Here is a 24,125-nt window from a genome sequence, read left to right as displayed (position 1 = left end):
AGCTCGGCTCTGCTCTGCTTTCTCCAGTTATTTATACTCGTTTATCTTCAGGCAATAGAGCTTGGCTGAAGCACAGCACATTCAGCTGCACACAGACACACAGACACACACACATGAACGCACACCATCCCACAAACTGACAAAATGTTTGAGTGTGTGAGTGCGTACACCAATGCACACATATTTTCACACACAGTCTGCCTTTGCAGAGCCCCGACTGTCCCTAATTTTTGACCCACTGACACCATCACACACACACACACACACATATGCACATGTTAACATACGCTACTACTGCACACTCCCCCAGTCTTGCCAGACATGCCAACCCCACCCCCGGCTCCCCTTCAAGCCTTCATGTCAGCTTGGCCAACATTCTGATCCATGCTGTTTTTCATTTTCCCTGCCCTTCCTCCTTTCTCCTCATTTTATCTTTCCTCCTCAGCCTCCACGTCTCAATCACATTCACCTCCACACCATCAGGACTTCCTTCTACACCCAGGTGCCCCACCCCCTCTCCCCACGAAAAAACTCGCGCTCACCTTCCTGCAGAGTTCACTTGTTCACACTCATTATTCTGATCTCCTTGGCCATGTTTGCACTTTGGTCTTTGGTCTATTCCCTGCTGGGTCTTCCTGCTGGCATCTTGTCTGTCTATTAAATCTTGTCCTCTGTTATCACTTTTCTCTCTTTCCCTCTCCCTGGCTCTATCCCTTTCTTTTTGGCAGCAAATACCAATTACAGAGCTGTTGGCAGGGTGGGATCATCCTCGGAGCAATTTTAAGCTTATTTTACAGGTAGATTGATTTAAAAGTAGTGGTTCAGCATCTTTCTGCCTCCTTCTCCCCCTCCCTCCCTCCCTGCCTCCCTCTTTCTGACTCAATCGCTTTCTCACCATGTGTCATGTTTCTGTTGCATAAATGAAAAGTGATTGAATTTAGAAAGGATGAGCAGGTGGCTGTGTTGTTTCCGGGGCTTCTCTGGCACTTTGCCCTGGATTCTGAATACCAGGAGAGACTCAACACGCACGCGCGCGCGCGTGCGCGAGTGTGTGTGTGGGTGGGTGTGTTTGTGTGTGAAAGTGTAAGATGCACAGTCATCATTTTTGAGGGGGTTGTTTGTGCATCCTGATAAAGTGTTGTGCATGGATAAGAATCCATCCTGCTTTTGAGAAAAGTGAAAATGCTACTTTGAGCATTCGTATAGAAACCAGAATCAGTCTCATGTAAACAGGTTGTTTAGGTTTCCAATGCAGATTATAGGATCTGAAATGTTAAGAAATAAAAATAAAAATGTGACCAAGTGATCAAAACTTACACAATATGATGATTTGATCATTTCCCACCTGAATAGATTCATTGGAGATATATGTTTTTTTAGATCAGGCTGTTGTTCTTATTTCTAGATTTAATTTTTCTATCAAATTGATCAAAACCAAGCTACTGGTAGTCATAGTAGAAACAGTTAAATAATCTGAAGTTCTTTTTCTAGCTACATATAAAAATAATATCCTGAATAAGAACAAAGCTGGATTACGCTCCAAACCAGTCTGGCGGCATTATTGCATAATTCAGGTTTCTATTTTAAGAGGAAGCAGGAAAGCAAAATGCACCAATATGCACAGACAAACACAGACACTCCTCATGTACCTGTAGTGACGTCCCTGACCAGCAGGGGTGCGTTTGTGGTGAGGCTAAAGCCATGTCCTGTGCTGCTGTCCAGGACCGGATCCCTGGTGATCTGCAGCGACAGCTTGGCCACAAAGTTCTGATTGGACAGACTGTTGGAGCGCTGCGACCTCCCATCACCCAGCAGCCGCTCTCTAAAAAAAACAAAAAGAGTCACATTTTATCTGACAGATGACTACAACACTCATTAGGAATATAAAGAATCATGCAGATCAAAAGGGAAGTCTGCTGCCCTCTTGAACTTTTATATATTTTACTCTCTTTTGCTTTTGTTGTGTGAGAGTTCTTCTCTGAAGAAAGGACATATTTCTGAGAACATACATCTTGTCCTAGGCTCCCTGAAACCCTGCTTCAGTTCAGTACACTCTCCCCAGCATAACAACCTTCACGCAACATTTTTATTTAAAACTGCAAAAAATAATTTTGTCCACAACCAAATTACTTTTTTCTTTTTTCTTAAAGATTGAACTTAAAATTATTTCTGACAAACCAATACATTGAAAAGAAGCCAGTCATGTTTCTGTCTTTGCATTAAATTCATTTTTTAACAAGGATACAAACCAGGAAGAAAGCAAGTTTAAGGTGTTTGATTCTTGTTTTAATAAAGCCACATTGTGAATCAGTTTTAGCAGCTGTTTCCATTCACTGGGTCTGTTGAGTAGTCATTAACTAACCGATTTTTAAATGTTAACGACTAAAGAAAAAATGTTTCCTGTCGTGTTTTGGCAAAGATATGCTAACCCACTAACATGCTCCCAGCAGGTTTCAAGTGACATCGAAGTGTGGACTATCCAAAAAGGCTAATGTTTTTCTCTGAAAAAAGTGCTGTTGTTTAGATTGTGACAAACTCAGTTTGTACTGTAGTTTAGTAACTGGCTATACTTAGAGCTGCTCACAGCGCAGTGCTCTGAGGCAGGTCCGTACTTGCCCATAACTTGTAATGTTAGTGTATCCTTGTTATGTCTTACCAGTTCTTATCTACCAAACCCAGTCTCACCAAGAAAAGGAAATGTAACCTCACTCTTCGTTTTATTGATAGACCAAAGTGTGAAAAGACAGTATAACTGCTGCATGTGGGCTGGAATGAAAATGATCACTAACAGCTTGAACCGTGTTTCAGCCTGTTTAAATGGTAGACTATGAACAGGCAGGCAAATATATAAAAGTGAGACTATTTCAAGATTACTTATTAAGTCCTCAGGGGGGGCTCTAAAAGCAGAGATACACGTATCCCATTTTACGTAGCATACTAAGATTTGCATATGAATCACTGCTTTTCACAGGAATACAAAGATGAAGTCAAAAATTATGAACAATATATGCTCGAAAGACTTTCAGATCAGTATAAAGACCAAAAAAAATTTGTCAACATTTCTCTTTACAAACTAAGGATTTCTCTTGATGCTGATGCCAGATGAAAAGTCAGAGGAACATCATGTCATTGAACCATTATGTGCCTATATTAAGATTTAGGACCCCCTGGTGTTTTCTCACAGCTCTGCGAGAGCAGCTGTAATTCATATCATATGCTCTTGTTAGTTAAGCTGCTAACATTTATCTGCAGCAAAAGCAGCTATCACTCATATTTCCTCCACAGCGGTCAGCTCAAGAGCAAGAGAAAAGTCACATTCATATACATACTTAAATGTTCATATCTAGACAAAAATAAGGATATATCTTTCAGAAAAAATATACACCCTTATATATCAAATGTACCCTGGGAATATACACTGTGTACATACTGTGTTTAAATCTACCAGTGACTTCCTCTCCCTGAGGCCTACTGTCCCGCTCAGATAGCTCTGACATTATGAGAATTCTTCCCAAAGCAACACAGACTTTAAGGGCTGCATCTCCGCGCTGCGTCGTCTGCTGAGAATGAGAAACAACGCAGTGGACAACAAGGGAATCAAGGGTTCTTGAAAGCATATTTGTGGTTCAGTGTTGGGTGTGGGTGTGTGTGTGAGGCGGACAGTCAGGTTTGAATATGTACTCAGCTATGTGTCAAGCCTCTGGATGTGTGTGGGTGTGAGGAGGGGAAATGGTTTGTGCTCAAGTTAAGAAACAGACTCCTGTTGAGTTTTTACTTTTTCTTTTCACAGATTATTTTGATATGTGATCTCCATCAAACACATTGTGTACACACGAGTATTCTAAGCTACAATAATCATCCATACCAAAGGCCTCGTCCCACATTTCTTCTTTTCGCTGCTACAATATCTGGAAGTACTCCTAAAAATGGATGACACTGTTTTCTACCCCAAACTTGAGTCTAGTTTTTATTTTTTTACCATATGAGATGTTTTGTTTGTTGTTGACACAGCAGATTTTACGGGGTTGGCATTTTCTGCTACTGTTAGCTGTGTGGTGCCAACTTTTTTTTACTGCACACTCAGTTGTTTTCTCATCAAAATCTACTTCACTTTCTTCCTTAGGACCCACAAGTCCCAGCTCTTGACAGCTGAAAAGACTCATGAGTTGTGTTTATTTTCTAACATCTAACAAAATTTTGCATACAAAACAGGGATGGTCATTCTGAAGCCACCAAAGGGACTCATTTTAATGTTTACGCTAATAAAAATGTCCTAAACTTACCTGCTTAATGACTCTCTGGTGCGACGGATTATTGTGCCCACTACCTGCTGCACTCGACTGGCCCTCCGAGCTGGAGACCTGCTCCTACATCGCTCGTTCTCCTCCATTTATCTAAAAAGGCAAAAAAGAGAGAGGAGGATAAGTATGAGACATAACCCCAACAAAAAATAGAACAGCCATAAGGAGACAGAGGGAAAAGATAAAAGGATCTGGATGGAGAAAAACAAGGAAGAAAATGTTCAAAGTTTAGCTCCGTATTTTGAGGCTGTGCATTCAGGATGAATTAGCATCTCATCTGCTGTGTTTTTAAATTCAGAGCATGTTGCCAGCCTTGAATACGATGAATAATCAGATATGTGAGCAGGGAGCAGAGGCGCCAGAGGGAGGAAAAGAGGGGAGAGGAGTGTAGCCAGAAGGAACAACAACCCATGTCACACATATTTGCATAAATGACCTAAATCCAGAACACAACCACACCTCCACACACTTACAAAAATCACGAAGAACTTAAACCTAAATATGCTACAATCTGCATGTTTCCCACAACACTGCAGCTGTGAAATTTCTGCTTATGCTGCCGTTTCAGTGGGGGAGAGCTCAGGACATAATGAAGGATGGAGGGCTCTGTCGGACCCCAGAGAGGCTAAGCTGGTCAGCATTGAACTCCATCCAAATCTCAAGACTTACGACTCTGCTCAACTGTTTTGTTTCTGTCAGCCAATCTATAAGATCGCTTTGAGCTTGCAGAGCCTCTGATGACTCTCTGACAGGGTTTCTTATGTTTTGTTTAGAAAATATGCGCCACGAGGGCTCGTTTCTTAAGCATGTCCATGTTTTTTTTGTGTTTCATGTAACGGCAACAAAGCTTTTAGTGTTTCTGAATGAGACTTCTGAGGTTCTTTTGATCTGTTTGTGTAATGAAAATCATGTTTTTTTGCTATTTTTACATTCGAGTGATTTCATTCATCCACTGCTGTATTGAACTATTTGATTCCACAAAGCAACAAATGTGAAGGAAACTCTTTCAGGAATGAGAAAAGTTGTGACCCAGACCTGATCGATACAGGTAATGATGATGAATGTCCTCCAGAAACCTAATGATCCGTACCTTGGCCCAGGCAGCCAGCTGCAGGAGCTGAGTTTGATCAACTCTCTGAAATAAGGCGGAAACTTCTGCAGGCTACAGACTTTTTATAAACACAACAGATTTCTGGCCACGTGCCACAGCTCTACGGGGCATCTTAAAACATGCTGGTGTCCAATAAATGAGTGAGGTAAACTCATTAGGGCGCTTTTACTTCACTGTACTTAAAGAGTTGAGTTATGGGGAAACAATACACCCTGCACTGCAATCAATAGAGGATATTAAACACTGCAGCTGTGAGTAAAATCTGAGTGTCTTTTAATGATCAGAAGCTAATACAGCAGGATTTCATCGTGCCTCTGGTGAAGTGTTCGCTGGTTGTCTAGTGGTTAACCTCTCTCAGTATTGGTAAAGCAAACACTGTAGGTCTGTCCTTTAAGAGGATTAAAACCCCTCATTCAACATAGGCCCATGCTGGTCAGGGTGTCACTTTAGCACCTCACGCTGATCCGGATTGAAACAGATTGACAAGGGATGAGTGATGGGAGGTAGCTGACAGCTGCACACGAGGAGATGAGTTAGAATATTGACACAAATGCCCGGTTTGATCACTGGGAGCAATCAGTGTCAGTAAGATCCAAAAGTTTGTCTGGACTGATGAAAGTGTTGTTGGTTTGGATGTGCACAACATCTGCAGGTGTAAAGGTGTGCATGTTTTGTATAGCTGAGGCCATGGCTGAGTCATGTGACAGTTTTGCTGTTATTCTCCTTTAGTCTGTCTTCAGTCTTTCATTTCCTCTCTCCTGTCCCCCACTCTGTTTCACCTTACTGTCCTTGCCGAGTCAGGCAGTCGGCTCAGATGACAGTCTCTTCGGGTGGTGCAGACAGACATTTTTTTATATACATGCACATTCTGGGTTCAGGAGGTTTACTCTTCATACTCCTCATACTCTTCACAATAAAAGCTTGCAGTTTTTACTTTAGAACAGATTGGAAAGCAGATGTAGAGGTAGACATGTTATGTACTGGTTCAAACCAAAGAACAAAAAAAACATTATTTCTTGCTTATCACATCTGGAAAGCCTCAGTGAGATTGAAGATTCGACCTCCAAGAAGCTCAAACCAATCTCCTTATAATGTCAGAAAGCAGCACAGCCTCCTCCATTTTTATCTAAAGACTGTGAGAGTGTGACTCACCGTGATGTGGCTTGTCTCTTCAGGACTCCAGAACACAAATACCCTCTCGCCCTCTGAGACATCAGCGCTGCAGCCCCTCCAGGATTGGCTGAAAAGAGGTGGAGGGGGCTCCTTGTGATCATCAGGGCCAATCCCAATCTGGTTCTGGCCACCTGTGCAGAACAGAGCAGCGCTGTCAGGGAGACCTGTCACATCCCATAACCAAGATTCACGACAACCACAGGCGGATGTATAAATGGAACGAGGTGTGAACGACAGGATTTCTAGTGTGATTACATCTGATGAGCCTTATGTGCCGTGGAGTTTCAACCTCCTTGTTGTAAGAGAGGGAGAGCTGCTCCAGTTGTTGATGTTTTCAGAGAGAGCGCATAAGTATGTCAAGCAGAACAGATGCGAGTTCAAACCAGCTATGTGGTTGTGGTTTTCCAAGATGCCCCTCCCCTGGTCCCCAAGGCACTCTCCCTCTCTCTTACCCTCAGTCCTTCTCTCCCTCCTTCCTCTCTGTCTCTCTCTTTCTTACATGGCAGCGTGGAAGGGCACTCCATCTCTGTCTGGTTGTCGAAATTAAAATTTCATACCGCCCAGTTCAGTTAACATTTCTTACTGGGGCCTGCTCTAAAAGCAAAGAGGACAGCCTGTGAATCCAGATGTGGGGGAGAGAAAAACGCTGCCAGGCAGACGGAGATCTCAGCCAATAATAAACGAGGCCAAGTCTTTCATATGAACATCAGGGGCAGATATGGCTGAAACCTTAGCTAACCTCTGGTTTAGGGAGGAAAACGCACTTTATTGAGAGAAGCCTTGCTGCTGAATTGGGAGAGATGATAAATAAACATTCTTGATCTTGTATAGAGAAACCGCCTCATTGTGCACTTGAATGTTGATCTGTGAAGTAAACTCTGACTCCCCAAAGCTTTCATCTACAAGAGGGGGCACAAATCAAGGAATTGATAGTCCCATCTGTGCAGCTCCTCCATCAGGCCCTGTGTCCTGCACACAGAGCTCTTTCACAAGGCCCATGTGTCCTGGTGAAAAGCCAGCAGAGGACCTAGACCCACACAGACTGCAGGGCACATGAATAATGCATGGCGCTAATGCAGCTAGCTAGGCCTGCTGCCACTTTGCCAACAGAGGCAAGAAGAAGAGCGGAGAGCAGAAGAAGAGAGAGCCACAGGAGAGACGTATGGGGGTGGGGAGAGGGGAGGGGGCTCTTAAGGGGCTGAGAAAAGGGGAAGGGATACTGAAAAGAAAACTGGTCAAAGCAGAAAAAAGAGAGAAAAGGCAGGATATTGCAGGGGGAAGGAAAGGGGGAGAATTTTAAAAAGGGTGAAGAGGGCAGCGGCAAAGAAACGCAGAGTAAAGCTGCAGGGAGAAGAAAAGAAAGAACAAAAGTGTCTACAGTGAGACGTAAAAGGGGAGTGTAGAAAATCTGATCAATGACTCATTTCTCCACCAACCGAGGGCAAACAAAGCCACACAGCAGACACTGATGTATGGTTGGGTGTACGTGAGTTAAAGAAACACTGGACTAGTGGCAACAGTCCCATTTACTGAGCTGCTTTTCCTCAAATGAAGAGATTGTTCTACCTCTTTCTGTCGACAGTGACAGCATTTCCATTTGATCCTTGGCAGTACAGCCTGAGTGTCTGCAAACTGGTGATGAGTCGGCTTCTAATCTGGTTCAGAATCAATAGTGATCGTGAATCCTGTCCTGCCTCTTCCTACACATCAGCACAACTCATCAACAGGCCTTGTAGCCAGACCGAATTCTGACTTATCCTTATTTCTCTCCTCATTTTACCGTCTCAGTCCTTTACCTAAAAATTGTCTTAAGACCTTCTTGGGAAACTCAACCCTTCTGTTTTGATATATTTGTCTCCTTTCCCTGTGACAATGCTCCCACCTCCTTCCTCGATTCCCCACACAATGCGTCTCTGTCTTGGTCCAAACAGTCAGTTATTCAATCCTGTCTCCTGGTATGAGCCTGCATGCAGTTCATAGAGGCACTCCTCCTTTCTCTCTCTTTCTCTCCACTTCAGGGGTTGAGAGGTGCCAATGAACTGGCAGCTTCTGTGCAGCCAGCTGGATAGAAAACAGACCAATTAGCACTGCTGGGCCAGACCGGGCCACAGCAGGTCACACACACACACCTGGAGCCGACCCAACAGAAGGAAAATATGTCCAGGTACAGCTGCTAATACAACCCAAGCTAATGGGTACGACAGTCTCACTGACAGGGGGGAGTTAGTCTGTAAATTCTTGATGATCAGCTGTTCACACTAATACGTGAAGGCAAGCACTGTCTACAAGACCTCAAGCATGCATGCACACACTCACCATAATGTGATAAGTAAGTGGAGCATTTCACAACTGGAAACCAGACTCCAGCAGAAACCCCCCTATCTCTACAGATTCAATGTACAAAAGGGCCAGTTGGCGGCTTTCAACATCTTGCTATCAATCACTCTTACACATGGACCCACACATGGACACACACACATTCCCTGAAGTCAAATATGACACACCGGACACAGCTGCACCGAATGTGGCTCAGCATAGCAGCAGCAGCAGCATGAGCAGCAGCAGGGGCTGGTTAAGCAACTCATCAATTCATTTTGGCTCATAGTCTCTGTCGACAAATTTGGATACAGCTCAGCGAACATTCAGTCCGACAGCAGTACACTTGGAAAAAAAACAGCTTGCGTGAATTTCTGGATGATTTTGTGAACGTGTGTGTGTGGCAGCAGCAGGGGGGATTCAGGTTTATGTGAGGCTGCTGGATTACCTCAGATTTCATGAATGTGAAAGTTGTAAAAAAAAAAGAACAAGTAGAGCAGATGATTAATACTCTACAGATTCTATGCTTTTCACAGGTTAAACTTTTTCATAATTTAATGAATACCAGAATACCTGACAGTCTGTAGGAGATAACAGACAATCATTTAAATTTTGCTGAAAATACAGTTACATAAAAAGAAAATAAGCTATACAGAAATGCTCAACAGGAGCCTATATTTTTGACCCAAGCTTCACAATTCCATCAGATTCTTAAATAGTAAACATATAAACATTAAAAGGATGCTAAAGGAAGATCACAAGATCACACTACCGCTCTCAAGAAATTAAAAACTCGCTGATATGAGACTTCTCCTTTATGCATTAATAAGCAGAATCCTTGGGTTCTCAGTGACACAGATTCATCTTTCAGAAACTCAGGGTGTGTGGCTGGGGAATAGGAAGTGTCCTTTCAGAAAGCACTCTGATAAATAGTGTTTTACTGTAGGGAGGATTGCTGTGCTGAACTCCACATGTATTAGAAAAAAACAGTAATGAAGTCCTGGTGATCAGCTGCTTTTTGGTTTATTGTTCTGTGTTTGATGACATTGTCAGATTAGCAACACAGATGGACAAACAAAAAATAAAGACATCAAAAAATGCTGCTCCACAGTTTAAGACAACATATAGTGAAAGTGCATCACAAGGAATTGAGTCATCATAGATGGTACACAGGATTTCTGAGCACTTGTCTTCTGAAACAGGGTTAACCTGGATTTGACATTATCCTGATGGTGACGTCTCATTCTAGGAATGGAGCTGATTCATTGCCTCATTCTGAATCACCCACATGGTCTCTACTTCTGAACTCAAACTGAGGATGAAACCTAACAGACCTGGTGGTGAAAATGTTCATTAATGTGACAAAATTTTGTGAAGTGATCTTCATGGTTCCCAGAAGATTAATCATAATGTCATAGGGATCAAGATTTCTTCCATCAGCTGGTTTGAGTCTGTGATTTCTAATGAACTGCACAATGTACTGCTATTTGATTTGATACACAAGCTCTCAACTCTGAATGTCACAATCGATTCATTTATCTTATTGCATCACAAGAAATTTCCCAAAAGCTTAAGTTGTTCAATATATTTACAGCTTATTATCAAAAGTTAGCATGCTAACATATCGACACGTTGAAGCTAGCCTTCAGCCTAAAGCAATGATGAGTGAGATCAGCTGGTTGAACTTTTGGCTCTGTGTTGTTATGGTACAGGTTTTAGAGCTTGTCTGGTTTAAATGCTATAAAATAATTTGATAAAACTCTATTACAGTCAGCTGTCAGACAGCAGGTTAGATGTGTGTTGTTGTTTTCTATTTGTTTCACTATAACTTGTCTTCCACGCTTCAGCACATTTCCTGTTTTTCATCCAGCCTGTCAGCTCATTCCATTAGCATTATGAAGACAGGACTTACTGTACACAGCTCATTTTATTTCCCCTTTCATCAGCGACCTGGCAAGGCTCTAGTTCCCCAGTGAACTATTGAATAATGGGTCTTTTGAAGATTAATAGTGAGCTCACTTTATTGAGTTACAGATCTTTATCGATGGTTCTGATGGTTCTGGAGTGGGACAGACAGTGAGGCAGAGCACGCACGAGGATGTCTTGATGTCTGGGAATAGTCTTTGGATGTTAGAGAGTGATAGATGTTGGAAGTCTGGAAAACTGTCTGGCTCCTCTGGTGCTGTCTGAGCCAATTTCCTTCAACTCAGTGATCCTTCAAGAAGCGTACAATAGTGGGCTTATCTTTAAGTAAAAGTAATAAGAGTGCAGACAGCGAGTCAGCAGCTACAAAAGGCCTCTAGGCTCTGGAATAATACATATGCAGCTTCAGTGTGACTTTATAGTTTTTCTATTTCAACAAATAATGGAAAGGATAAACCTGGTTGTTCTGTGCTGCTTTACTTAAGCCAAGTCTTTCCACTGTCTTAACATTTTACAGTAGCTTTGTGCAGAAATAGAGTTGGCCTACATTATGGCAGCATTGCCAGTCAATTGTGCCATCACCATGGAGCTGTCACATCAATGAGGTCACGTCTCCATTTTCCTTCGCTAGAGAAATGTGGGTGCTGTTTCAGAGAAAACACACGTGTTCCTTCTTTTGTCCTGGTATTTATCTCTACTGTTCATCCATCAGTTTACATACATCCATTTTCATGCACTGTGTTATTCCCTATCCATGAATTGATTGATTATACTTGCTGAGGCAAACCAATATTGAAAAATCAACAGATTTCAAAAAGCCAATAGCTGCAACAATATGAATCACCTGAACAGCTTTGGTGATTGAATGGGTCAAGGCAATGAGCAGGAGCAAGTTAACATCAGCCCAGCAACACAGCGTGCCCTGGAGACATGACCAGAGAGGAGGAGAGAGAAGATAGGAAGAGGATGGCTGCCTGGCTGGCTGTAGTAAGTGGGACAGAGGAGCAGCTAGCAGGGCAGATCGAGGCTAACGCAGCCAGGCATCAAGTCTGTCCTGATGTGGAGGCTCTGCCCTGTGTGTGTCTCCTCTGGCAGACTGACCTCGGAGCAGCATCCCTCATCACATGTTGTAGTAGCATACATCCCTGAGTCATAGCACAGAGCCTGCAGCAGCAGAGGCACGCACAAACCGTGCAGATGAGAGTGAAAGCAAAACACAGAGCATCCAAAACCAGATTAGATAAGCTGCACATCACATGCATTCATTCATTCATTCATTCATTCATTCATTCATTCATTCATTCATTCATTCAGACGTTAGTGTTGCCACAAAACGAAACAGCTGCATAAGGTGATGCAAAAATAAACAAACAACCTGAATGATGATCTTAAATGATGTCTCCATGAACAGTGAGGACAGTGCTAATGGAAACGCAATCAGCGGTCATATTAAATCATGTCATGCATTAAATGAAGGCCCCCGAACAGCAAAACGCATTGTTCCGGTCTAGTTGTGTTGAGCTTGTCACGCCTGGCACGGCACGGGAGGGCGCAGCAAAAAGGCTGCTGCTGGCCAAAGGATACGAGCACAGACAAAAAGCAAAGAGGACAGTCCCGATGTGTCTGCACATCGCCTACGCCCATTCATAATGTGCGTGTTTTACTACCCAGACTCCTGGCATCCCCTCCGATCCATCAGGATTTAGTCCGTTCATTTCTAATCTCGCCGGTGACGGAGATTTCACTGCGCAGACGACAGCGTGGCTATGTCCACTATCACTGCATACGACATGTGTTTGTGAACATGAACGAAGATGAATGCATTCAATATGGTGTAAAACTGACCCAATTCCAGACTGTTATTCTCTAAAATATTGATTTATTGTGCCTAACAGGCGAAATATAGGTTGTGAATGTGAAAACCACATCGACTGTGTCAATCGGTCATAAATGCTTTATAAATGCTCTTACAAGAATCAATATTCAGCATTTCACTGACCTAACACAAACTCTGATCACTGACCGTAGCCATGCTAGTGAAACCAGGAGGCTTAACAAAGAAAAAAAAGGTCAGTCTTTTGTTGCTTCATTTTTTTTTATTTAATCGGATTTAAATCTCCCCACCGCTTCACTCAAACACGAGTGGTCGAGTGGAGCCAGTCGGCGGAGAGAAAACGACCATCGGTTTAATTATTCATCTCGATGGGATAAAAATCACTACAAATGGCAGCAAACGATGCAAGGTGCAGGCGGCTCAGTACACAACCGGGCGCTCCTTCATCAGACAATAACACCGGGAAATACCGACAAAACTCACCTCGTGGTCGGAAGAAGAGAAAGACGAACCGGGAGTCTGGCAGCGTGAACACAGAAAATGTCACTGATGCGGAGATTTTTAGGCTAAAGTAGATTTGTTTCAAGAAAGCAAATCCGCGGCGTCCTCCCCAGGCCGGATGGTGATGGTGATGTGGGGGGTTTGGCTATGTGCTGGATGCTGTCATCGTACAGGGACAGCTCTCTGCCTAATCCTCGGCCCTGTGCTCAGAAATAACCCACCCCCTCCTCCCTCTGTAAGTCTCTCTCACTCTGCTCACTGCCTCCTCTACTGTCAGCCCGGTGAACCCCCGCCCCCTCCCCAGCAAGGTAAACTCCATCCACTCAGATACATCCTGATAAAAGATAATAAGTTAAAGAGGAAGAACAATAAAATTAGATTTAACTGCACTCTAATTGCTCGGAAAATATTGCTTGTGCAAAAGACCCTTTCTCAAAGCCTGCATATTTTGAAGTTATATTTCATACTAGTTTAGAAATTAAATTAACATATGTTAAAGTTTTGCAGCCCACATACTTATAAGGTACTTATAAGTTAAAAGTTCTGAATCTGAATACACCTCATGGGATTTAAAGCTTTGCTTGCTTGTTTGATTCAACAGTCACCATCATTTTAAAAGCCAGTAGCACACAAACAAGTTTTTTTTGTTGTAGTACCTAGTTTGATGTAATATAAATCTGAAACCTTGTTTGTGTCAGTATGTCCCAATATCAAATAAAAACAGCTGGTGCTTTTTAACTACAAGGCCTGTATGACTCTATTACGCAAACTTCAGTCAGGATACCAGCAGACAGAAAAAGTTTGTCAATAAGAAACTCTTTTCAACCTGTGCTTGGTGTGGTCAGGCCTAAAAGCCAAATTTATTACATAAACTGCCCAAATTGTGCAAATATAGACACAAAGAATTGAATAGAAATACAATGGGGGTTTGGTCGGCCTTAACATTTATTTTGAGAAAAAACATTCCAATTTTTAAAAAGTAGAAGATTTAAGTTGAACAAATTGGACATGTTTTACAGTTCTTTCCAGCTGATGACACCAGGTATTGTTTTGCCATGCTATTTAGTTTTTATTTTTAATTATTATTATTATTATGGAAAATATCCAGCATAGTGTCAATATATTTCCTGAGAACCTCAATGTAAATAAAGAATAAAATAAAATGAAATAAAATAATAATAATAATAATAATATAAATAGTATATTGTTATCCAATACCCTTTGTGACTCAAGCCAAAGTTTTTCCTTCAAACTGACAATAGATCTATCCAGTGTACTTGACAACCGATCAAAATGTGCTCAAAGGAGGTGAGATCTGGACATAAGGGGAGGCCAGCTCAACGTTTTAATTACTAATTTGTGTCAGTAAAATGACTTAAATTTTTTATGATAGCTCCCTTCTATATTTTCAAGAGCATCTGGTGACTGCAGATAGCCTATATAATTTGTATTATAAGTATTTTAATGTCCAATTCAATAAGCACAACTGAAAGCTTGGAATATGCCAAGCGTTATCATTTTGCCACCACTGAGAGTGAAATACAAGAGACAGAAAAAATATTAAATGTTACAAGCTAGGGCTTTTTGTCTTGATTCATCTTGATCTGAGAACAAATTCATCAAAAATACATAGTCTCCAGCTGAAGTTCCGCTGTTTTTACAGCTTATGGTGTCAAATATAAAGATAAGCCTTTTTAAGGGAACACCTAGAAAAAAATGGTAGATTTTGCCAGTATAATGTGTCACTACTATCAACATAATGTGTTAAACAGCTTTTGCTTTCCAGTGCCCTCGTGCACGTTTGTCCCTTTATGGGCGCCGTAGTAAACGTAACTTCCGCCGTATGTATTTCCGGTTGAGATTACTTCACACGCTCTCCCATCGACAGATTTTGACCCACGAAAGGCAGACACACCAAACCAAAAAAACGCGACAATGTTCAAGCTGGAAGGACTCGGGCCCAAAATGGATCCAGAAGAGATGAAGAAGAAAATGCGTCAAGACGTGATCTCGTCTGTACGAAACTTTCTTATTTACGTCGCTCTTCTGAGAGCCAGTGAGTAACCACACAGCCATATGACATTGATGTTTAACTGATCCCTAACGACACGAGTACTAAGAGTCAAAACTAACCCATATCACACTTTGATTCATTAATTTTTCACCGCATAAATCTGATAAGCTTACTTTTGAAGAAATTACCTGCTCATCGGTGCAGGCTTTGTGGTTAGGTAGTCTGCATTAGCATACACACATCACAACTGCAGTAGCCACCTTACCTTTATCTTGGAAACTCACTCACGCACAAAAACACGTTCACAGCCTGCATTAAGTTGTGACCTTGTGACACACTGCTCCGGTGATTCCGTTGTAATGCCATCAGAAACTACCAAAAAGTATTGTTTTCTCTCCTCTGCAGCTCCATATGTCTTGAAGAAGCTGGACAGCATATGAGACGATCATGGTTCCTTTTTCTTCATCATCCCAGAGTATACTCCATCAGAGACAGTTGGCACCATCACTGGCAGACAGCAGGAGCCTTTACAGAAAATACTTTGATGATAACCAGCAGAGGCCCATCACTGCACCTGAGGAACGTCTTGTTCATATTTTGTTATATTCTGTTTGTGTGTGTGCCTGTCTTGTTCAATATTTCATGAAATGCAAAGATTGTTTGTGTATGCCTGCCATGTTTACACAATAATGGGACACATTTTTTTATGTCAGTGTTTTGTTACTTTAGAGCAGATCTGCTTTGTCCTTCCAAAAATTGAATGAAAACTTCCAAACTGCAGTAGAATTCAGTCGTGTAACAAAAATGTACACTGGCAGGCTGCAAGAGTTTGCTTATTTTCATTAATAGTTTTGATTCCTTATATTATTAAAACAGATAAATTATTAAAACAAAGAATATTTGGTGTCTTATTTCTGCTTTTGAGCTTAACTATAAGCTAATATAAACCTTTACCATACAGCTGTGTACTTGACCCTAAAAATGATTAAGGGTAGGGGAGAGCGGGGTAAACTGAGCCACTTTTTACATTGTTTGACCTGTAAGCAAGTGGAAATGAAACTGAAGTGAAATTAACACATGTACATTAATTTCATGATGTCTCACATCAATGGAAATAATTAGAACACATCCATAATGATTGGTCATTGAAATATAACCTGTCAAAAAAAATGGTCTTTGTGGCTCAACTTGCCCCAGCTAAGGGGTGAATTGCTTCCACATCAAAGGGTAAATTGACCTTTTGACTTTTTTGGTAGCGTTCCTTGAAGTTGATGAGCCAATCTCAACCTAAAAGAATAGGGACTTCATGAAGAATCTGTTTAGCTACAAGACCAACTGTTTTCCTGAGTTGAATTGTGATCTATTCTACACTACCTGCTAAACGGTTAGCTTTCCAGTTCTCGGGGACAGGAATATTGTTTTCTTGTGCCATTTCATAGGCTAGATCACAGGATTTCTTTGTCATGAGGCCATGGAACTGGTCAGCCAGTTTTTTCACATGGTTTTCCAGGTCTTCCTCCATCTCCTCTGTGAAGACCCTCTTTGCGTTTACTGTCCCTGTATAGCCTGCCACTGTCACTCCGCTCCCTCTTTCTTTTTTAAGGAATCTTCGTAAGGTTGTCCTGTCAATATTTCTCTCTCTGTGGCCACTTTTTCTATGGATTTTCCACCCTGGACTTCAGTTGCTGCGTGTTGAGCCCCAGTTTGTCTTCCTACTGTATTTCCTCGGCATTCTAGCTTGTCTACATTGTTACACATATTTTTTTTTAAAAAAACAAATCATTATGTATTACTACACTTAAAGATGTTTTACCTCTGACACTTTAGTGCCTCATTGTGGGGTAAGTTAAATCACTGGGTCAATTTACCCCAAGCAGTTTGGCTCACTTTACCCCACAGCCACCATTTTGTTAAAAACAACCTAGCCTAGCAATTCAGGCTAATACCTAGCTACACGATTCACATGGTTTTATACATTGATAGTTCAGTAACTCATTTGATGTATGTTTTTAAATCTAGTTACAATTATTTTGAGTTCATAGCCATTATTCTTGATATGTTGAAAATTTACTTTAACATGCAAAAAATGATTTTTGGAGGAAAAAAGTTACTGAACACTTCAACTTGTGTTTCTGTTTACCACAGAGAGCTTGAAATGAGGCGGGCTAACTAAATCCAGAGTCGTGTCACCACTGATGCGTACCGTTTCCCAGAGACAGGGGGTGGGTCAGTTTACCCGTTCTCCACTACCTTGATTCCAAGCTACAGGCAAGGGCATAGTTCTCAAAAGTAGGTACATTTAGTTATTGCATTAAGACTGACTGGGAAAATAATTTTCAGCCTTTTGAAGTCATGTATACTAACAAGGAAACAGCTCAGACTACCCAGACTACTTTACTATATATGTTGGTACATAATACACTAAAACTGGCCTGTATTTTCTGCAATATAAGTTATTCAATGATTATTAAAAGAGAGCCTTTTTGAAATCAAGGCTACATACAAGTAAAATGACCACACGGGGGCAGTGTTGTTTTTTAAACAGGTTGGTGAGACTGAGTGATGGAGGCGCCGATTGTCGTTGCTCAGCTGGTCTCCTTTTGTGTGGTGTCTGGATTTGTAGCATCAGTTTGCCCATGAGAAACGCTTCATAACAACACATCCTAGCTGTCGTAGTGGGTGGGGGACTGTTTCGCAGATTTCCGGACTGTTGTTGAAGACAAAGCTTGAAACCGCGCGGCATCCTTCCGCGTTATTGTGCAGCAGCCCGGCCCGCCCATACTCCAGAGAGCATCTCTAGGACACCGGGCAACGACAGACAACACACGGCAAACACCTCGCACCAGAGGTAGGCTCCTGTGAAATGCTTCGGACCAGTCTGTCTGGTGAGATGAGGAAAACAAGAAGCTGATTATTAGCAGCCTATCTGTTTTGGAAAGCCTTTTTTTTGTATTGTTGTGCTGCCAACAATACTTCAGCCAGAAAATTTAAAAGCAATATTTTCCCAACTTAGTATGGACTTTCCAGGTCATTTCCAGTATATTTTCAAGCAGCTGAACCACCAGCGCCTCCATGCTCAGCTATGTGATTGTTTGGTGGTTGTTGGACCTCAGAGCTTCAAGGCTCACCGCTCCATCCTGGCAGCATGCAGCTCCCATTTCAGGGCTCTCTTGAGCTCTAGTGACAACAAGGATGTTGGAGGACTGGGTGGAGCTGACACAGGTGGAGGTGGAGCACTCAGTGTAATGAACCTAGATCCAGAGGTTGTGACCCCTGAGGCCTTCTCCACTCTACTGGACATGATTTACACATCAAACCTTTCTCTGCGGGCCTCCAATGTAATGGATGTGCTCCTAGCAGCATCACACCTGCACCTCAACGCTGTGGTCAAGGCCTGCAAGCTCTACCTGTCCAAGAAAAACTTCCCTGCATCGCCACCTAAAGGCTGGAGGTCAGTGCAGCAGCAGAACCCATCTTTTGGAAAGACAGGTATGTTTAAACAGGTAATATCTGTCCTGGAGGAGGGCGATGAAGAGGATGACGTTGGAGTTGAGGTCAGTCAGTCTGGTGGGATTGAAGACCAGGCAATAAGAGATGGAGTCAACGGAGGGCAAAGCGCAGCAAAACTCACAAGACACAAGAGAAAATCTGACGAGGACTGGATGAGTGGCAGGAAAAGGTCCTGCAGGCTGCAGGAGGGGAACTACAAAGAGTGTTCACCCACTGTGACCAGAAGCACCATCAGCACAGAAGATGGAGCTGAGGAGCTTCTGTCCCCATCTGATGGACTCTGGGAGGGCCAAGGAGACGCACAGGAGGAAGTTGAGGAGAAATACGAGGCTACAAAAGGAGAGGCAGAAGAGATCCAGCTGCCAAGCCAGTCAGACAGCAGCACAGGAGGTGTAGGAGTGTGGGAAAAAAGCAGAGATACAGATGGAGACACTGTAGTCAAAGTAAAAGTGGGGGACGAAGGAGAGGAAGAGAAAGAGGAGCCCAAAATGCTGAAAATTGAGGTGAAGAGGGAGAATCTGAGCTCATATTCCCCAGATTTAGACACAATCACACCCAATTCTCCTCCCTCTCCTCTTCAAGATTGCAGCGCAAACTTTAGCACCCAGCTCAATGTAGAAAAAATGTCAGCTGCCTGCCCATCAGAGGCTGATGTTAGCTCCTTACAAACCCAGCTATGCTCAGATCTTCACCCAGATGGGCAGAGAGAAGCAGGAGATATAGGTGAGGCGTCAGTTGACAGTGAAGGCCTCGACAGTCTGTCAGAACTTGCCTTTTCCTGCTTCCTCAACCCCAGCACTGAGAGTGTAATGGGGGCACTGGAAGACGACAGTCTTGCTAGCCTCACTGCTGCTGCGACTGCTGCAGCCACTGCCAGTGACACTCCTGCGGGTGCTGGAGATCCAGACCAGCTTTGTCAAAATTTAGAAGAAGCAAACACCTCCTCTCAATCCTCTGATCCCTCCTCCTCACTTGTTTTTCCTGTAACACCTGTCCCTTTGCAGCAGCTTCTTCCAACTCAGGGCCCTAGCTTCAGTGACACACTCATCCTTCAGCCTACCCAGAACTCCCTTGCAGGGTTCCTGAGTGGGATCAGGCCCAGCCTCGGACTAGAAACCTCCCTTGTCCAACCCTCTAGGGCTGGGAAAAGCTCAGGAGCGACAACCTTCCGCCGCATTGCCCCGAAAGTCCTGCCTGGGTCTGAAGCAGGCACTGATAGTTCTCCCTCAGATGAGCGACCGTCTTTGACCAGAGCTTCAGATGATGTTCTGTCCAAGTGCAAGAAAGCTGCAGCTGAAGACCATGTGCTGCTGGTGGAAGGAGAGAAGAAGTACGCCTGTAAAATCTGCTGTAAGACCTTCATGAACCTCACTGACTGTAAGAAGCACATCAGAGTCCACACAGGAGAAAAGCCGTATCCCTGCCCAAAGTGTGGCAAACGCTTCAGCCAGTCCTCTCATCTGTATAAACACTCTAAAAACACCTGCTTAAACTGGAAGGATGATCAGTCTTTCCCAGACACTCTGCTGTGACCTGGAATACATTTGTTGGTTCCCCTGAAGAAAAAAAGAAAAAGAAACTGGAACCAATTGTGCAAAATGATGAACTCACAATTGAAACTTACTCTATTTATTTCCTAATTACATTAATAATTTTAATGTAAATTATTTACAGTTTACTTTCAATGTGTCTTTTATTTTTATTTTTTATATAAATGAAATTCTTACTGTGGCACTGAAACAGGTCAAATGTAGCTGATGTGAATGCACTAAAAAAATGTCTCCAAGGAGAGAATAATATGACTTCTATATCGAGAGTGATGACACTAAACTTAATCTTTGAGCATGATACATTTCTGAAAGAAAACAAAAAAGCTCATCCATCAGCTATTAATTTTTATTTTTCATGGTTTCTGTTTTGACACAGAGCTGGAGTGTTATTCTGTTTTGTGACAGCAACATGAACTATTAGCACCAGAATAAAGTGTGGATTAACAAGTCAAAGGCTTATACTTTGAACAACTTCCTCCACATTTAGTAAATGTTTTGTGGTTCAAATACAGCTTCCCAACTAAAGTCAGTATGGTGTTTTAGTAGTGCTGTCAGGTCAGCGGCTCAGGTTCGTGGCACTAGAAGGTGAGTTCACTGGGCATCTCTGCGTCCTGTAAACCCCCCAGCAGGTTCTGAACTGACAGCGCTGCCATCACGCCTCTCGTGGAGTAGGTGGCGCTGCCAATGTGCGGTAACACCACTGCACAGGGTAAATAAAAATGTTCGTCAAATCAGGAGGCAAAGTGAGAAAAGAGTCACCTCTATGTCTTTTTCATATCCTATTACTCACCACAGTTTTTAAGCGTAAGAAGAGGGTGGTTTGTTGGAAGTGGCTCAGGTGTGGTGACATCCAGCCCAGCTGCAGCAATCTGTCCGCTGGACAAAGCCTCATACAGGTCCTCCTGGTTCACTACAGTCCCCCTAAAACCAAACATCTCCTACATCTTAGTCCATATGTATGGTAAAAGTAAAGCTTGGAGCATTTAAGACCACTGAAATCCAAAACCAGACTTAAGCTCATTTTAGATGGACCAAGCTCATAGGGATGTTCTGTAAGCAGAAGTGCAGCTAATGTTAGTTTGGCTTAATTTGAGTTGCTCAGCTCACTTTAATGTTTCTTTAGTGTACTGAGCCAGACCATGTAACAGTGAAAGCAGTTATCACTCATCCCTTCACTGTGTTTGTACTGTGTCCGACAGCTGCTAACTTATATAAGTAGCACTAGTCTCAGTTTTTGGATATTAAAATATAACTGCCCTGTAATAATCCCATGATGAGGTTTGGTTCAGAAGTCTACCTGCTTGAGTTGACAAAGACTGCTGTTTTTTTCATCTTGCTGAAGAAGGCCTTGTCACACAGCCCTTGGGTTTCTGGTGTCAGAGAGCAGGAAACAACAATAAAGTCGCTCTCAGTCACAAGTGTGTCCAGAGGAACTGTTCAAAAGAAGAAGAGGAAGGAGAGATGGAAAATATGAAACGCAACATGAACATCCCTGTTATTAAATATTCTGTTTTTACATCTTTTCCATTGTGTTCTTTCATTACTAATATGTTTTTAATCTTTCACTGGGTGCTGAGCTTTTCTTACCAAACTCTCCATTTAACTCAGCAGCTTCGACCTTGGCTGTTCTTCCAGAGTACATCAGCCTCTTCACTCCAAATGGCATGAGTCTGCGAGCAATGGCCATGCCTGAAGAAAATAAATAATCCACAACTTATTCAATCTGTATTTGAAAAAGACAATACCAGAGTTTACTAGTTGGATATGATAAGATATATTACTGGAATGGGAGTTACAAAGTAAATAAGGCAATAACCTATGCGGCCCAGTCCAATGACTCCCACTGTGCTGCCGGAGAGCCCATAACCACACATCATGAGAGGCTTCCAGCAGGTCCAGCCACCGCTGATAGAAAGAGAGAAATAAATCATTTCCAATGAAACACAAACAGTATCAAAGTAGATGCTGATTCAGGTAAATGTTTCCCGTAATGCACACTGACTTTTTGACCTCCTCGATAGCCTCTGGTAATCTTCGAGCAGTGGCAAGCAGCAGCGCAACAGTCAGCTCTGCTGTGGCATCAGTCAGGACACCAGGAGTGTATCCAACACGTATACCACTGTTAATTAATACAGAAATAAAGCTTTGTCACATCTACATCATGCTGCTGTTCAAAGAGTGGTTTGGTAGGGCTGACTCACCGTTTTTTGATTTCATCAAGAACCAAGTGATCAAATCCCACAGACATGGTGCTGATGACTTTCAGGTTTGGCCCTAGAATTAGAGAAAAATCAGCGAAAAAAACTCAGGCATAGAACTACAATGATGAGAGACAGGAAATTACTAAATTTCTAGGCCTGTTTGTGAATTGTCTTCTCCTCGATTAAATTAGAATTAGAGGTTAACTCAGGGCTGAGGGAGAATAAATAACTATAACACCCTGTTTTCAGTCCAACCAGGATGTTTCTCATTTCCAGTCCCTCTAAGCTCTGTAACAGAAGCATAAAAGTGCATTCAAAAAGCCAATGCTATGGTGGGTTTGTTTTTACAATCTTTAACAGAAAACAACCACTTAAAGCATCATGAAGAATTGTCTTAATAACACTTCCAAAAGAGGGGAATAATTTTTACTGTGTATAGTTTGTCTCTTTATTTTGACTAGGAACAACTTCTACACTTCCTCCTTAAATCAAATGATTATATTGACTATGCAATAGTTGAGTGTTTCTTTTAGGTGTATTGTCACTCAGCTAATCATCAAACTAATTTACAGTTGTCATGTGTTTTATTTAACTGATAAAAATAAATTTAACTCTGTTTATTTTGTCATAATTTTGTTTCTGTGTACCCAGGCTGAGCAGTAATGACACTAAAAATACCACATCCAAACACAATCAAATAAATTGTCTCATTAAAGACTTATGAGTTAAGGACAGAGATCAACACAAGTATGAGTACCTGCAGCATCCAGAAGTTCTGAATCAATCTTGTCTGACAGCATACACAGGATACCATGAGCGCCCTGCACACTTTTGAGCAGCTCTGCTCTCGGAACAGGTTCATCTGAGTCCCACAGAGACACGTCACATCTGTTCCCAAGAAGACAGAGAGAGACAAAATGCATGTGATGAGCTTATTCAGTTTCACTGGTTGTCAATAAGGTAAACTGTAGTTATAAATGGTTTGAACTCCTGGAGAAGCCTCAGCAGTTCCTCTTTAGTTCAGCTTTCATCTTATGATCTCAAAGCGTTTAATGGCTTCTTGGTTGTAACATGAACCCTGTTGAAACTGATAACTGTCTCAACATGTGTCAACAAACTGCACGGATAAGACATGCAAGGCCCCACCGTGAAGGAGTGTCACTGTCAGAGGTAAGTGATGAAACGCTGCCATGCTAAAGTCTACAAACAGTCAGTAGACGATAAAAGATAATGCATACACTGCAGACGTTGACAGGATCTTCATTCCCTCCTGTGGGATGCGCCTCGTTACGAAAACCTTCATTAGTTTTGCTACTGTCTGCATCCCACTTTAACGCGAAACACTCATTTAAACCTCTTCGAACAGAAAACTATGTTACTTAGAGGTTGGATGCCTTCACTCTGCACACACAGGTACTAACACGATTTAACCTTCAGCGTCTGCACAACTGATGAACAAACTACACTTCACACGCTCCTTCAGGAAGTACTTCAGCTACATACACGATACTGCGCATGCGTAGGTATGGAATTAGTTTTGAACTATGAGAGAAGATTTACTTTCTCCAGTCTACCACAAGATCAGTTAAATCAAATCTGTGTAATAAAGAGACAATTCAATTTTTATAAGGAACTTTTTTTTCATCGTATGTATATTGCTTTTTTCTTATTTCTTTCAATTTTCCATAATA

General features: G+C 42.2%; 4 protein-coding genes across 7 annotated transcripts in view; 2 read left to right on the top strand and 2 right to left on the bottom strand.

Moving 5' to 3' along the window:
* The window catches only part of frmpd1b (FERM and PDZ domain containing 1b), a 29,163-nt gene extending 15,786 nt beyond the window's left edge, over positions 1 to 13,377 (bottom strand). For 2 of the 4 annotated variants that reach the window (XM_074673516.1, XM_074673520.1), the window contains exons 1-4: positions 13,142 to 13,377; positions 6,565 to 6,716; positions 4,284 to 4,394; positions 1,650 to 1,822 (exon numbers count right to left, since the gene is read on the bottom strand). In XM_074673516.1, the coding sequence (XP_074529617.1) occupies positions 1,650 to 1,822; positions 4,284 to 4,390 (280 nt within the window). In that variant the 5' untranslated portion in view covers positions 4,391 to 4,394; positions 6,565 to 6,716; positions 13,142 to 13,377. Of the gene's footprint in view, positions 1 to 1,649; positions 1,823 to 4,283; positions 4,395 to 6,564; positions 6,717 to 6,840; positions 6,896 to 12,491; positions 12,507 to 13,141 lie in introns of those variants that run through there. The other 2 variants (XM_074673518.1, XM_074673517.1) reach the window with 2 other exon arrangements.
* Positions 13,378 to 14,994: 1,617 nt separating this feature from the next.
* On the top strand, positions 14,995 to 16,070 carry tomm5 (translocase of outer mitochondrial membrane 5 homolog (yeast)). The gene is made up of 2 exons (XM_074674390.1): positions 14,995 to 15,215; positions 15,579 to 16,070. Exons 1-2 carry the CDS (start codon positions 15,095 to 15,097, stop codon positions 15,611 to 15,613), a joined length of 156 nt encoding a protein of 51 aa, XP_074530491.1. The 5' UTR covers positions 14,995 to 15,094; the 3' UTR covers positions 15,614 to 16,070.
* A 1,659-nt stretch (positions 16,071 to 17,729) lies between these two features.
* LOC141793826 (zinc finger and BTB domain-containing protein 5-like) lies at positions 17,730 to 20,418 on the top strand. The gene has a single exon (XM_074674696.1). The coding sequence runs from the start codon at positions 18,188 to 18,190 to the stop codon at positions 20,213 to 20,215; it is 2,028 nt and encodes a 675-aa protein (XP_074530797.1). The 5' UTR covers positions 17,730 to 18,187; the 3' UTR covers positions 20,216 to 20,418.
* Positions 20,419 to 20,795: 377 nt separating this feature from the next.
* Positions 20,796 to 23,931, bottom strand: grhpra (glyoxylate reductase/hydroxypyruvate reductase a). Its single transcript, XM_074674697.1, has 9 exons — positions 23,673 to 23,931; positions 23,192 to 23,322; positions 22,435 to 22,507; positions 22,236 to 22,352; positions 22,050 to 22,138; positions 21,821 to 21,922; positions 21,531 to 21,666; positions 21,024 to 21,154; positions 20,796 to 20,933 (listed from the first exon to the last, which is right to left on the bottom strand). The coding sequence occupies exons 1-9, from the start codon at positions 23,756 to 23,758 to the stop codon at positions 20,812 to 20,814; spliced, it is 987 nt and encodes a 328-aa protein (XP_074530798.1). The 5' UTR covers positions 23,759 to 23,931; the 3' UTR covers positions 20,796 to 20,811.
* Positions 23,932 to 24,125: the final 194 nt, after the last annotated feature.

Source organism: Halichoeres trimaculatus, unplaced genomic scaffold (assembly GCF_033239565.1).
Source record: "Halichoeres trimaculatus isolate MK-OKI-2021-1 unplaced genomic scaffold, fHalTri1.1 fHalTri1_scaffold_7, whole genome shotgun sequence".
Classification (NCBI taxonomy): domain Eukaryota; kingdom Metazoa; phylum Chordata; class Actinopteri; order Labriformes; family Labridae; genus Halichoeres; species Halichoeres trimaculatus.
This window is presented reverse-complemented; position numbering and strand designations above follow the sequence as displayed.

Coding starts and splice junctions, on each gene's coding strand:
- LOC141793826 (XM_074674696.1), top strand. CDS start 18,188: ATGGACTTTCCAGGTCATTTCCAGTATATTTTCAAGCAGCTGAACCAC.
- grhpra (XM_074674697.1), bottom strand. CDS start 23,758: ATGCAGACAGTAGCAAAACTAATGAAGGTTTTCGTAACGAGGCGCATC. Junction 22,139..22,235: donor GCTATCGAGGAGGTCAAAAA/GTCAGTGTGCAT, acceptor TCTTTCTATCAG/CGGTGGCTGGACCTGCTGGA. Junction 21,667..21,820: donor TGAGTTAAATGGAGAGTTTG/GTAAGAAAAGCT, acceptor TCTTTTGAACAG/TTCCTCTGGACACACTTGTG.
- tomm5 (XM_074674390.1), top strand. CDS start 15,095: ATGTTCAAGCTGGAAGGACTCGGGCCCAAAATGGATCCAGAAGAGATG. Junction 15,216..15,578: donor CGTCGCTCTTCTGAGAGCCA/GTGAGTAACCAC, acceptor TCTCCTCTGCAG/CTCCATATGTCTTGAAGAAG.